The 12,886-nt window shown below is 48.6% G+C and overlaps 8 protein-coding genes across 8 annotated transcripts; 5 read left to right on the top strand and 3 right to left on the bottom strand.

Moving 5' to 3' along the window:
- Positions 1–1,009: 1,009 nt before the first annotated feature.
- Positions 1,010–1,663, top strand: RhiXN_00323 (Core histone H2A/H2B/H3/H4; the record flags this gene model as incomplete). The annotated part of the gene is made up of 5 exons (XM_043320142.1): positions 1,010–1,016; positions 1,075–1,236; positions 1,290–1,358; positions 1,414–1,474; positions 1,528–1,663. The coding sequence occupies 5 exons, from the start codon at positions 1,010–1,012 to the stop codon at positions 1,661–1,663; spliced, it is 435 nt and encodes a 144-aa protein (XP_043179154.1).
- Positions 1,664–1,841: 178 nt separating this feature from the next.
- On the bottom strand, positions 1,842–2,714 carry RhiXN_00322 (RNA recognition motif protein; the record flags this gene model as incomplete). The annotated part of the gene is made up of 4 exons (XM_043320141.1): positions 1,842–2,118; positions 2,178–2,328; positions 2,386–2,539; positions 2,598–2,714. 4 exons carry the CDS (start codon positions 2,712–2,714, stop codon positions 1,842–1,844), a joined length of 699 nt encoding a protein of 232 aa, XP_043179153.1.
- A 403-nt stretch (positions 2,715–3,117) lies between these two features.
- On the top strand, positions 3,118–4,507 carry RhiXN_00321 (50S ribosome-binding GTPase; the record flags this gene model as incomplete). The annotated part of the gene is made up of 6 exons (XM_043320140.1): positions 3,118–3,375; positions 3,426–3,525; positions 3,576–3,692; positions 3,742–3,915; positions 3,966–4,046; positions 4,095–4,507. 6 exons carry the CDS (start codon positions 3,118–3,120, stop codon positions 4,505–4,507), a joined length of 1,143 nt encoding a protein of 380 aa, XP_043179152.1.
- A 165-nt stretch (positions 4,508–4,672) lies between these two features.
- RhiXN_00320 (ribosomal proteins 50S-L15, 50S-L18e, 60S-L27A) lies at positions 4,673–5,265 on the bottom strand (the record flags this gene model as incomplete). Its single annotated transcript, XM_043320139.1, has 4 exons — positions 4,673–4,718; positions 4,767–4,820; positions 4,872–5,090; positions 5,141–5,265. The coding sequence occupies 4 exons, from the start codon at positions 5,263–5,265 to the stop codon at positions 4,673–4,675; spliced, it is 444 nt and encodes a 147-aa protein (XP_043179151.1).
- Positions 5,266–5,904: 639 nt separating this feature from the next.
- Positions 5,905–6,474, top strand: RhiXN_00319 (DNA-directed RNA polymerase II subunit RPB11; the record flags this gene model as incomplete). The annotated part of the gene is made up of 3 exons (XM_043320138.1): positions 5,905–5,957; positions 6,008–6,097; positions 6,171–6,474. 3 exons carry the CDS (start codon positions 5,905–5,907, stop codon positions 6,472–6,474), a joined length of 447 nt encoding a protein of 148 aa, XP_043179150.1.
- A 397-nt stretch (positions 6,475–6,871) lies between these two features.
- On the top strand, positions 6,872–8,680 carry RhiXN_00318 (Transmembrane alpha-helix domain; the record flags this gene model as incomplete). The annotated part of the gene is made up of 7 exons (XM_043320137.1): positions 6,872–6,961; positions 7,010–7,179; positions 7,227–7,372; positions 7,492–7,645; positions 7,702–7,896; positions 7,968–8,005; positions 8,067–8,680. 7 exons carry the CDS (start codon positions 6,872–6,874, stop codon positions 8,678–8,680), a joined length of 1,407 nt encoding a protein of 468 aa, XP_043179149.1.
- A 617-nt stretch (positions 8,681–9,297) lies between these two features.
- RhiXN_00317 (uncharacterized protein) lies at positions 9,298–10,345 on the bottom strand (the record flags this gene model as incomplete). Its single annotated transcript, XM_043320136.1, has 5 exons — positions 9,298–9,345; positions 9,402–9,464; positions 9,496–9,690; positions 9,749–10,226; positions 10,284–10,345. 5 exons carry the CDS (start codon positions 10,343–10,345, stop codon positions 9,298–9,300), a joined length of 846 nt encoding a protein of 281 aa, XP_043179148.1.
- Positions 10,346–10,685: 340 nt separating this feature from the next.
- On the top strand, positions 10,686–12,773 carry RhiXN_00316 (Zinc finger, C3HC4 type (RING finger) protein; the record flags this gene model as incomplete). Its single annotated transcript, XM_043320135.1, has 9 exons — positions 10,686–10,707; positions 10,758–10,785; positions 10,839–11,049; positions 11,154–11,396; positions 11,462–11,566; positions 11,617–11,749; positions 11,807–11,922; positions 11,978–12,443; positions 12,499–12,773. 9 exons carry the CDS (start codon positions 10,686–10,688, stop codon positions 12,771–12,773), a joined length of 1,599 nt encoding a protein of 532 aa, XP_043179147.1.
- Positions 12,774–12,886: the final 113 nt, after the last annotated feature.

The following is a 12,886-nucleotide window of genomic DNA, read 5'->3' as shown; positions in this document are numbered from 1 at the left end:
CTTGAAGGTTGATCTGAAACCATATCGTCAAGTGTGCACTAATCAGGACTCAGGTGGGTGGGCGCACCTGCATATATTGAAATTTTTTGTTGTGCTTGTGTTCTTCGAGAGTTTGTTCGACAAAGATTGTGCATGTAATTCGGATATTTTGGTAGAGAGAATCGATAGCAGGGTGATCTGACCCACGCAAGCAGATGTAGTATGTACCGTGCTTCGGTTGTCCAACGAAACTCCTTTTACATCGGGGAAGTATAGCGCTTTCTTTTGCGCTGATCAATATTTGGACTATGTATCCATGGTAGTCATACCCTACTCACATCATCTCGAATGAGCACTCGTGGTGCAATCCACATTTTCCCACCATGATGTTTTAACTTGTGAAAATCATGAAAGTACCCCCTAGTGACTTGTTTTACCCTGTTGATGCATCGAGTGAATTTGAAGCACATTCAGTAAGGATAATAATGCCCACAAGTGTCGACGCCTCTCTATATGCTTTTCTCTATCGAGCAATTCTTCTCGTTTAGCTTCCCAGCTTTTTGGCAATGCAGAGGGCACCTCGGTAACGCCAAGTGGCCTGGAGAGGAATTGAAGGGGGACTCCCGTATCCTCGGGGGTTTCAGTGGGAATTCGATTGGGTTCCTCGGTGGTTTGAGGGTTAGAACCAGTTTTGTTTTCCGGTAGAGGCGCAGAGCGAGAGCTGCTATTGAACTGAATACATCGCACTCGAGGCGCAGTTATGGCTCGGGCAATACACAATCGTCCATTCTGTCGAATGCGACAGATATTTGAAAGCATAATTTCTAGGCGCTAGAAATAATGCTCGAGTCACGTGAGTATGTTTGTTGTTTGTGGCTTAACACTCACGCGCTGAGCTATAAAGACTCGAGGCGCTGAACGCATCTACCACACCACTCTCTCTCGACCACCACTCGTCCTCTGCTTGAGTTTTAGTACTTGTTGCACCAACCGAACTTCATCAACCGAACTACATAGTTTTTGAACCAACATGTCTGGTAAGCATTTTTTTTTGAATTTATTCGATTGATATGAAAGTTTACTCAATTTGTACAGGCAAGGGTGGAAAATCTGGTGCTAAGGGCGGCAAGGCCGGCTCCTCCGAGGCCAAAACTCAATCCCGCTCGGCCAAGGCCGGTCTCCAGTTCCCTGTCGGTCGTATCCACAGGATGTTGAAGAAGGGTAATTACGCTCAACGTGTCGGTGCTGGTGCACCTGGTACGTGTTATTCAACTTTACTGACAATTCAAAGTCGCTGATTAAGTTGGCAGTTTATCTGGCTGCTGTGCTCGAGTACCTTGCCGCTGAAATCCTCGAATTGGCTGGCAATGCTGCTCGCGGTGAGTTGCAATTAAACACAGTAATCAAGAATCGTTTGCTGATATAGACCGATAGATAACAAAAAGGCGCGTATTGTGCCTCGCCACTTGCAACTCGCTATCAAGAACGATGAGGAGTAAGTCTTGATTTTGGCCAATTGTGCCAATTAGTATACTGACACGAACGCAGATTAAACAAGCTCTTGGGTCACGTTATTATCAGCCAGGGTGGTGTTGTTCCTTACATTCCTCCCGAGCTCCTCCCCAACAAGACTACCAAGCCCGGCGACAAGAAAGGAGTTCCAGGCCAGTCTCAGGACCTCTAATCGAGCTTTTGTCTTTCATCTGCTTGTGGTGTACTTTTACTGTGTTTATCGTATAGTATAGAATTGTTCCATTAACCCTGCCTAGTCCAATATAAAACCCAAATACTTAGACGCGACTAGCCTTCGATAGCAACAAAACGGTGCGAAACGATAAAGAAATAAATAGACCGCTAACAAGTTATCCACGCAAACCAAGTCCAGTAGGAGCAGAGCTCCTGTACTGATCCATTTCTTGTTCTAATTGCTGGAGTTGCGCAAACTTTTGTAGCCGTTTTGGCCCCTTCTTCACGCGTTTGAGCTTTGGAGGCGGGTGAGCATGAGCAGCGCCGTTTGTGGTGGTAGAAATTGGCTGTATTCGGTCCGGAAGTTTCTTGACGCTATCGTTAGTAGTAACAGGTGTCGGAAAGAGGGGAGCAGGGCGTGCAGAAACACGATTAAGGAGCGATGCTGGGGGTCTGTTGACATAAGATGGTTATGATGGTAATACGAGAGTCCCCCAACATTCACCACTTACTTGGGCGCTTGAGTAACGCGGTCGATAAGAGACTTCGCCCCCTGCCCAACAGTCCCAGCCTTAGCAACGGAAGTATTGTCCCTAGAGTTCATGAGGGGTCCAGTGCGTAACTTAGGATTCATTCCAATTTGTTCGACTCGAATAGGTTCCTCTAAAAGATATGTCAACATTGGGTCAGTAAAAACAGTCGACAAGCAAACAGACTCACTCCCGTCAATGACTTTGCCATTATACAGTTCAACCGCTTTGAACGCATGTTCTGGATCTACGAAGCTTGCTACCGCCGACATTTTTGTCATGCCTCGAGCATCGTACACTACAAAAGCGTAGACCACAGGTCCAATGGTCTCGGTCAGTAATTGCTATGAAAATTAATGAGCTATTAGTACTTTTGCCGCGAAGTTGCTTTTGATGACTCACGTTCACATCCAAATCGTCCACATCTGGGGGTAAGTGTGAGATATATATCTTTGAGCCTTCCTGGTGGGGTAGTCTTGCATAGCCGCCACCCAAGTTGACCAGTTCGCTTTCGTGCATGATCCGCGGTGCACGGGGTCGTTGATATCTCCATGCAGGTGGTACTCTTCCTGCGTTGGATCCTATAATCCTTTGGTTTCGGGAGTAGGCTCGGTAATCCGAATGGCCCCGGGTAGTATTGCCACGACGATGAGGGCCGCTCATGGTGAAAATTAGGCCAAGGTATTGCCTTGACGTGTCAGTTGCTGGAGTCGTGGGCTTGTCCCGAGCAAAATCGTGATCGAAACCGTAAACGAGGCTTTTTCTGGCGACCTAGGAGTGGTGGGGTCGAATGATCTAACGGCGCTTGATCGCTGTCAGCGGCGTGCACGTGACCGTGCTCGCCCATCATTTTGAGATTGACTGAACCTCCCAAATCAAGTATCATATATAATCAACGAATTTTAAGTTCAATACTGTTGACATGAAAGCACCTCCACTACTCCCGATCGCCCCATCATGGTATCCCGGCCACATGCGTCGGTTTTTCACACAGCTCCCCGAACTCCTTGCACGTACGCACATCGTACTTGAAGCCCGCGACTCTCGGCTTCCTTTAACATCTATCAATCCTGAATTTGAAGACGCCTTAGAAAGCTGGAGGAAGGGTCGCTCGAGTGGGCTCTGCGAGCGTATTGTAGTATATACCAAAAGAGATTTAGTACCAAAGTGGGGAGAGGAGGTACGTTCTGTGATGATGTCTGTTCGGTGTTCGATCTTATTACCAAATAGCCGCTGAGAAAAGCTCTGTCTAAACACTTCAACCATCGCGTTCATTTCACCGCCGAAGGAAAGCCCCATACAATCCGCCGGCTACACTCGGATATAGTATGTCCGTCATTGAGCTTACTCCCATGGTGTCCGCGTTAACCCTTTCAACAGCACTGGTGAAAGACCGCGCGGATCAATCATCGTCTTACAATGTGCTAGTGATTGGTATGCCAAATGTCGGCAAGTCGACACTTTTGAATGCTTTGAGGTGGAGTAATACGGCGGGGGGTATGTGCTTATAGTCTCTTTGGGACCATAATTTGATTAGGCTTTATAGCTGCCAAGGCACTGAGAACCTCCCCTCTTCCGGGCTTGACTAGAACAACCTCTACTCCACTAAAGTTACACACCGACCCGCTTATATATTCAGTTGATACGCCTGGAGTTATGGTACCTTTTTTGGGTCGAGGAGAAGCAGGGAAAGAACGTGCCATGAAATTGGCCCTCGCCGGTGCGTTCACTCGGATTTGTTCAAGACAGTTGCTGAGGTTTAAGAATTAGCTGGAATCAAGGAGTCCTTGTTCGACACAGAGACCATGTGCTCATATTTGTTGCATAAGCTATACTTACTCAATCCCAAAGGTAATGTTCCTTGTGTACGACGAATGTCTGTTGACCGAATCTCAATAGTGCCCGCATACATGTCTGTTCTTCCGCCCTCATCACCCCAACCAACGACTACTGAAGAATTTTTGGAGATGTTGGCGGCTCGATTAGGTACACTTCAGAAGGGTGGGTTGCTGGACTTGGAAAGAGCAGAGAGGTGGTTTGTACATTGGTGGAGGAGTGGAGGGGGGGTTGAGCATCCTAGCCCATTCGGGTGGGGATTCGATTTTGACTTTACGAGTCAACTAGGCGACAGAACTCAGTCCCCTAATGAAGAAGGGATGGAAACGCTGATGGATCGTACAGTCGGAGATTATGTCGAGAGTTTGCGGAGTGAAGGGAGTGATGATAGGGTGAGTTTGAGGCAGGAGAAAAAGTCGGCGAGGGAAGCAAAGATCAAGGCGCGAACCCAGCGTCGTGCAAGCACTACCAAATGAAGTAAAAGAAATCCGTTCTCTCCTTTGCACAAAAATACACTTTCACACTGGTCAATGCGTTCAAAGAAGATGTCGTGCATAGTCTCATAATTTTACAACGCGGCGAGGGTGCATGGATTGCGGCTATGGAGAAATGAAAACATGCCAGAAGGAGAAAGCATAAGCTTATGCCACCAATGAGACGACACCGCCGGCCTCCTTGATCTTCGCCCTAATGACTTATTAGTTGTGTTCATATTTGCTATTCAAGCGAGCTTACTCTGCCTTTGCGGAGACGAATCGGGCTTTTACGATAAAGGGGAGCTTGGGGAGTCTGCTCGAGATCGGGCTTAGCTTGATTCATGAATGATTCCACATCACTCACGTTCCCTTGCCCAAAACCTTTGCATAGCCGTGTTGCAAGACATCAATAACAGGAACGACCTCGGAGTTCTCCTTGAGATCCTTCTTCTCCTCCTCGGGAACAAGTGACCAGAGCTTGTCGAGGTTGACAACAGGTCGCCAGTACTGGTTTCGGGTAAGGTGGAAGTGCCTCATACCAACCTTTCCGAAGTAACCAGGATGGTACTTATCAAAGTTGGTTCTGTGCGCTACGATTAACTATGAATTTCGTACAAAGCGAACTGAACGTACCGGTGGTGGTGTTGACCACCGGCAAGACCACGACCACCCGGGTGCTTGCGGTGCTTTCCTACACGACCGTGACCGGCCGAAACGTGGCCGCGGTGCTTGCGAGTCTTGGAGAAGCGGGTGGGCATGTCTGCAACACAAGTTAGCATTCTTGTCCATCCAACCGCCAGAATTCCATCCATTCGTCCATCACTCAAAACCAAAATTTAGTGCTTCAGGACAGAATGTATGCGCTCTGTGTCGTCTCTGGCATAGTTTTAGCCGACAAACGGACTCACCTTGAGGAGTGTCGTCGAGTCCTTGTGAGATTTTGGGTATACAATTTGGTCCCGGAGTGATGCCAGGTTGATGGCATCGGTAATTCAGGGTCTGTATGCCATGTGATCTTACCCGCAAATCTTTTTGTTTACGGCCACAACCAGGTAAGTCGCACTCCTTGGACAGTTGCTATGATGGTTTCAATTATTTATTGTCTATGAAAGTCGTGTCGCGACGACAAACTGTTTACAAATTACTGCTGATTTTGCTCTCAAAATACGCGTCGAATTAGCACTGACACATTATTCACCAGTTGTCTTAACTACCTCAGCCCGTCGCGAAACTCGGTGAGTATGTTTCCATGGATTTTTTCTATGATTAGAACCTACACTTATATCTGTCAATCCTCTGAGCACCGAATTCGGCGTTCCGAAGACAACGTGTTATTCAAAATGACTTGTACTGTCATCTTTTGCTAAGCTGGCACTGACTCGTTTTTCATAGCAATCATGAATGCCCCGAACCGATTCGAAATGTTCACCTTGGCCGATGGGGAGCGGCTGTAAGTGCGGCTCAGACCAGCGCGTAGCTATTTCTGATTGGGCCGTGAAGCATCGAGGTAATCGAGGATACCAAAATTCCCAATGCGGCAACATTCAAAATCGTAAAGCAAGATCACACCTTGGCCAACATGCTTCGCGCGTCAGTACCCATTTTGAGTTTATCATCTTAAACTAAGCGTGCGGGCGCCCACTCATCGCGCCCGCACGAACAGCCAATTGCTTTCCAACGAAGCCGTTATATTCGCGGGTTACAAGGTTCCACACCCGCTTGAGCCCTATTTTATCATCAAGGTCCAGACCAATGGAGCGTTTACACCCACCCAAGTGCTCCTCGACGCGTGTAGCGCGCTTATTCGGATGATTAGTGATATCAAGCAGCAATTTACCACCAAGTTCGATTTGCGTGCTTTGGAGAGTGACGCAGGAGAGGAAATATCGGGACCATATGGCACATCGAGATATGGTGGCTATGGTGCAGAAGCATCTAGGCCTGGTGGTGATTACATGGATATGTAGTGCCCTCTTTTTTAGGATCTGATCAGACAATGTATTAGTAGTTTGTTGTCCCGTCGTTATCCCGTGTTTTCCAATTCAACCAACCCATCCACAGGGCTGATCGTGTGTCCGAATTATCGCTTCATTTGAGGGTTGTTCGGTCAATGAAGTATTGAGTCGGGTACACGTAACCCTGTGCGAGTACAGATAACCGGAGAGTGCATGGTAACGAATAAAAGAGAGGATTTGTCTGGGTGCGATAAGAAGTACTTGGCCGAGGGGTTGGATTTGGGGGGCACGTGTTGTGTAATCCACGGCTGGTTACATCAATTGTGAAAAGACAAAGTCAACCCCGACCACCTCATTCCCCACTCCCCACCGTCTGCCGCACGGATCCAAGACGGCTTTCAGTGATATTATGATCGTTCGCAGCATACTTTTCGCCCTTATCTTCAATACACTCTCCTCATGGGCTTTTGAGTTTACCTTCCTGACGATACCTGCTCAAGTAGGTTCCGCCGCCCTCACATGCTTCACCAATTAATGAAATGGATAGTGCGAAGAGCTCTCAATCTCTATCAATGGAGGTGTTCCACCATACCGGTTGCTCATAGTACCCATTGGCCAACTTCTCACCCCTCCCGAAATACGGACCATCATCGATCGAAATATCACGGGTACTACTGATTCATTTATTTTCAACTATCCTGCAGCCAGTAGATTCGTGTAAGTGCTCACATGGTGGCTCAACTTTTCTGCTAACCAGCTACTAGAGCTATGATGTCCGATGCCACTGGTATTGGAACAGGGGGAACTTCGGCTATCATTGCGGTTGGAGGCACGGGAACCAAGAGCGAATGCCTTCAGTCCAGTGCATCGATGCCATATTACTATTTATACGTAGATCCTCAACCGCCAGGTGCGTACCATTCCCGACTACCTTGCTCCCTGTTATCTTCTCTGCCCCCCCCCCCCTTCCCGGATTTTTCGAGGTCAAAGACTGACCAAACTCCGGTCTTGGCCTTTGGTATGTTTCAGTTCAGTGTGGTATGACCAATATCAGCTGGGGTCCGAGTCCAAACGGGCAGCCCGAAGGCCAGGTGACGCTTTACAACATTGTCATTGGAGGACAAAGCAGTGCTTTCAACATCCCCAGTGGCGCAAGCTCAATCAACTGGAATACAAACATTCGGTAGGTCATGCTCAGACTAAGCGTCATACACTATGAACCTGCTAACTGGTTTCTAGCACAAATACAACGTTAATGTTTGTGGCCGGAGACTCGCGCGGTCCTGGTACTGGTGGGAGCAGTGAACTGTATACCATTGGTGCAGGCAGCAGCGATTGCATTAATTCATCATCACCGTCATCAACTCAGCAACCTCCCGCAGGTGGTATCAATACTGCAGGGGGGAGCAGCACAGCTACCTCAACCCCTTCTGGGTAAGTCCGCCCTTGTCTTCCTGCCTGTGCTATTACGGTTAGACTAATCTCCGCTATTTGATGCGTGGAAGATCGTCTGGGGGCTCAAATAACGTAGGTGCCATTGTTGGTGAGTGATCTCATCTCAAAAGCAAATTTTCTGGTTGTTCATTTATTCATTTGTCTTCAAGGTGGTGTTGTTGGAGGAGTAGCGGGTATAGTTATCATTCTCTTGGTTTTGCTGTTCTTCTATCGCCGCCACAAGCATCATCAAAACGCGGGAACACGGCCTATGAAACCGGATCTTATCGACCCTTCAGAAGAACGTCCCCACGTAGGAGACGAGCGTGCAGGCTTTTACGAACCCGAGCCGTTTATTATGCCTCCGCCTGAACCCGATCTGGAAACTAGTTCGCATCACTCTTTATACACAGCCAACGATGGCGGTGCGCGGCCGTCAAATGTGGGCCCTGCCCCTGGTGGTCACGCGCGTGCTCCTTCACGCTTGTCAGTGACTACGGCGAGCGAGCTTGGCGGCGTCCCACCCTCTTCTAACGGAACGCGAAAAACGGGCATGCCCCCAACCTCTTTCCGGGCAGTTAACTTCATCCAGCATGATGACGGAGGGGAGGTTACGGATACTCAGGAACCAGAAACCATTGAGCTGCCTCCCGCGTACACCGACTTCAGGAGCAAAGTCACAGAATCATCGAGTTCTGGAGCGGGTGCTAGTGGCAGTAGTAGCAATGCGCTCACAGATCCTCCGGCCGCATCGTCCTCTGCTGCGGCGGGTACGGCATCTTGATTATAGTATTTGGGCTTGTCATGCGGGCCTTTATCGGCTATAAGATAAGCCTGTGTCATCCCTACTGCTTCCTCATGAACGCTTATATTACTCGAATGGATGCAATATTTTGTGTTTCTATCCCGGCAACTTCTTTCTGCTTTTTCTGATTTGGTCATCTCCTTTCTACTCACGCATAATGGACTATAGCGTCAGTTTGTTTGAAGTATCCTCGTTTCTTGTATCACTCTTTTTGTTTTTCATGCACTCGTTCATCCAACTTAAACTGTTCCTGCTGTTAGCGATTCGCCTCATCTCATTCTGTGATCCTTAGCGAGCATACATCACTGGCCATCTTCTGACGCAATAGGCGAATCACCTGCATGTTATTTAATTAATCGTATCGAGAGTTTTATCACAATAACATGACGCATGTGCAGTAAGAGTTCTCTTCGATCGAGAATGCCTGATTCAGCTTGGGATGAATCCTCCAGCGAGACCTCCAGCCTGTTTGATGAGGCGCCCCTTTTCCTTGGTGAGCTGGGCATCACGTCCATCCAAACGTACTTTGTGCGCTTGTACGTCAGTGTTTATGCCAGCGTAAACCTTCATGCGTTTCCTTTTGAAGGTGTTAGTATCTAAAGTGCAGCCGCAAAAGATACCACTTGCGCCATGAATGTTTTGACCTGTAGGAACCAAACATGATTAGTACCCCATCTCACAGGACCACAGATCGACTTACCATATCCATCACCCTCTCCAGTTCCGCAGTCAACTCTGTCACCGTGGGACTAGGGGTAAGAGTCTGGAGCGCATGGATTTCAGATACCATGTACCTTTTGGAGCATTCTGCCATTCTTCCATTGTACAAGTCTCCCAACGCTTCTGCGCAGCAATCCATTCACTTTGGTGGGCTTCGATGTAGGCTTCCAAGCTTGTCGAGTAATAACCATGAGGCAAACTAGCTTGAGATGCCTGAGGTGCAGTCGAGAGGGTTGTTCCTGGGAAAGATACCGACCGTCATCCAAGTTCTAGAAAGAGCCGAAAGGTTTGGAAATCGCACGAGTAAGCTAAAACCTGGGACGTCACCTGGCCATGGCTATGATTGAGAGCTGATCTCATCCTCTTCTTGGGTGCTTGGTGGCCATAGTCCCTACCGATGCGACGCTTGGAAGGCGACGGCGATTCCGTGTCGGATTCTTCAAAATCTTCCTGAAAATCCGGCAAGGGCGTGTTTTGTCTAATTATATTGACTTGACGGGCGGATGAATGCGTCTGAAGTACGCGTTGGTAAGCCGTAGCACCGTCTAGTGGCCCTGAAGTAGATGTATGCGGCCCATGTGAATCTAATTCTCCTTCTTGTCCCATGCCACGATTTACAGGGTTATTTTGGTCCTCTGGGGGTGAGAATGGACTGGAGAAACGCGTGGGCACATTTTGTTGGATGGAACGAGTTAAAATAGCAGGCGGGGGTGGTGGAGGAGAAATCGAAGGTAACAATCCATTGGGTTGTCCAAAAATACGTTGAGGCCGAGCAGTATCCACGGTGGACTGGATTGGTATGCGACTGGGACGCGCCGGGGAGTTCGTTCCATGAGCTTCAAGACAGTCTGAGGGCGCTTACTCTTCACGAATCCTTCTATCGGAAGCCTTGACCAGGCTGTCCAGAGGCTGCCGATCCAGCATGTGGCGTGAAATAGTATTTGCATTCCAGAATTATGATTTGCGCTGTCATCCGGTATGCGGAAGGCTGGAGTCACCGTGTTGGAGGAGTTGGCAGTACCTTACTTGCACTACGAGGGGTTGTTGGTGCACTTGGTCTAGAAATTCCAGGAGTGAAACGACGCGGATTATTCATGGTTATGATTATAATTGTGCTGAGTGGTGGACGCAGATGAGATTCATTTGGGTGGCAAACATAGGGTTATAGGCGCCAAGGATTACATCATTTGGCGGTCATGTGGGTTTGATTTCATCCACATTTGTGAAGCTGACCAGCGCACTGCCTACTCTTCGACTTCACATCATGCCCAACATTATTTCTTGGTGTAGGTTACTCAAAGACGACTCTGCTCAATCTGACACTTTTTGTTCATAGACAACAGTCAATATCGAGTCTGGGATAGGTTCGTCTTCATCACCAGCTCATAAATACATTATCTTGATAATACCGGTTCAGGACTCGCCGCCTCCAGATGGCGCCGTTCCTGGCTCAAGCAGAGCAAAATAATGGAACTAATCCAGCTCAACCTCCTGGCTCCGTTGCAATCGACATGTCCAGTACTGAGCCCAAAGAGAAAGAGTCTCGCTCTGAGAGTTTGTTCGGGCCGCCGATTCCTCCAGATACTGTCCAGGACTTCCACTTTCAGTTCACACAGCCACAAGATGAGGTGCCTCAAGCTGTCATAAATGCTGGGTAGATAAGAATAAACAGGTGTGTAGACAACGCATATAAAAGCAACAAGAAACTAAAATGGGCGCCTATTGTTCTTAGGGTGATGAGCCTGCTACTACGTTGCAGGCCCTAGTCAATCTCAAACGCCCTTCGTTGCGCTTGACACCCCTTGCTTCGAATGCGTCCAATACTGATTTGGGATCGAACACTAAGGCTAGTCATGGATTGGAATTCGACTACGATTGCGATGCTGCCAAGTGTCGTATCACAGTGACCATGGCTTCAAACGACCGTGCTAAACCCGAGCCAGAGGAAAGGAGGCCTATAACCATTTTTGAGACCGTAACTGAAGGGGCTTTGGTCGTACACTTAAGCACGAGGATGGAGCGATTCTAGACCTGGCCCAGTACGATGAATACAAGGAGGCGGGCGCACCAATGGCAGAGGATCTCCCCACGCCGGAGCAGATTGCTTCGCCTGCAGAACCTCCTGCCGCTGTTGCTCGTTCCGTCGTCGAATTTCTGTTCCGTTCCATATTCGACGCCGCGACCGCGGACCTCAGCAGGCTGTTGGCCCCGCGCTTCCCGTAGTTGATGCAGATGCACACAACGCGGCCGAAAGCTCTAAAGACAATACGCCTAAGGAGACTGAGGGTGTCGATGTGAACATCCAACTGGATGCATTAGACGAAGCTGGTAAGGTTTCGAATTTTCGATATTTGGCTATAATAAAATGATACAACTGACGCTTAGGCGAATCTACTTCTCCCAAGAATTCTCAGTTAACTGTGTTGCATATTGTCAAAATGGGGCAGCCACCCTCAGATGGAGCTGAAGATACGCGCCCATGGGTTGTCCGGTTGTTCGCCGTGATGCATTGGTATGTCAATTAATTTTACTTTTGGCTAAACCTAACACCTATAGATCGGAAACCATACCTTCCGTCTCCACGAAATCTACGGACTTGCAAGCGCCAATGCTCCCGCCCCAGCACCTCAGACCTACCCCCCTGCTCCTGCGACTGACCACGATGGCGAAGCTCTTCCTGACGCTCATACTCAGCAACAAACTTATGAATTCGCCGGTGCCGAATGCGTCCTCTGCCTTTCGTCTCCACGTGAAGTAATGCTCCTACCTTGCCGACATCTTGTAGCTTGTAAGGAGTGCGCCGAAAACATGATTACTTTTGGTGCGGGGGAGGGAGTTTCTGCTCCTGCTCCTGTAGCCGATGAAGCCACTCCTCCTGCCAATACCAATACTAATCAGCCACCCAATGGTGCCCCAAACACGAATACTACGCCCGAGCCATTGACCCCGTTCCAAGCTGCTGCCGCAGCCGGACGCAGGAAGCGTAAAGCAAAAGGTTGGTTCTGCCCGGTTTGTCGACAACGTAGGTCCTGTTATCTCGTAACACTTGTCTAAATTCTAACAATTAGGATGTATAGCTTATACTTCGCTGCTTCGTATCTCTATGCAGCCACTGAACGTCAAACCAGATGGTAGCACAGCTCCGGCTGAACAGGTTCAGCAGCCAACAAACGAAACCGAACAACAAATGCAATCCAAAGGACCACTGAGTGGAGTAGTTTCGATGGCTCGAGGAGTGCTCACACGCAAGCCAACAACTGAGGCAGCTCCTGCTGTTGATAGTACTGAATCCACTGCCGTGGCCGGACAATCAGATACCCCCAACGCAACCTCTGCAACAAACAACGCTTAAGTGAATTAGTATGCTATATGCGGGCGGACGATCAAAGTTATGGTGTATTCAATATCGTATGTAATGCTATCGTTCTGTGTATAATTTTGTATAGCTAGTTTGGCGCTTTCTCC

This window comes from Rhizoctonia solani, chromosome 4 (assembly GCF_016906535.1).
Source record: "Rhizoctonia solani chromosome 4, complete sequence".
In the NCBI taxonomy this organism is placed as follows: Eukaryota; Fungi; Basidiomycota; class Agaricomycetes; order Cantharellales; family Ceratobasidiaceae; genus Rhizoctonia; species Rhizoctonia solani.
This window is presented reverse-complemented; position numbering and strand designations above follow the sequence as displayed.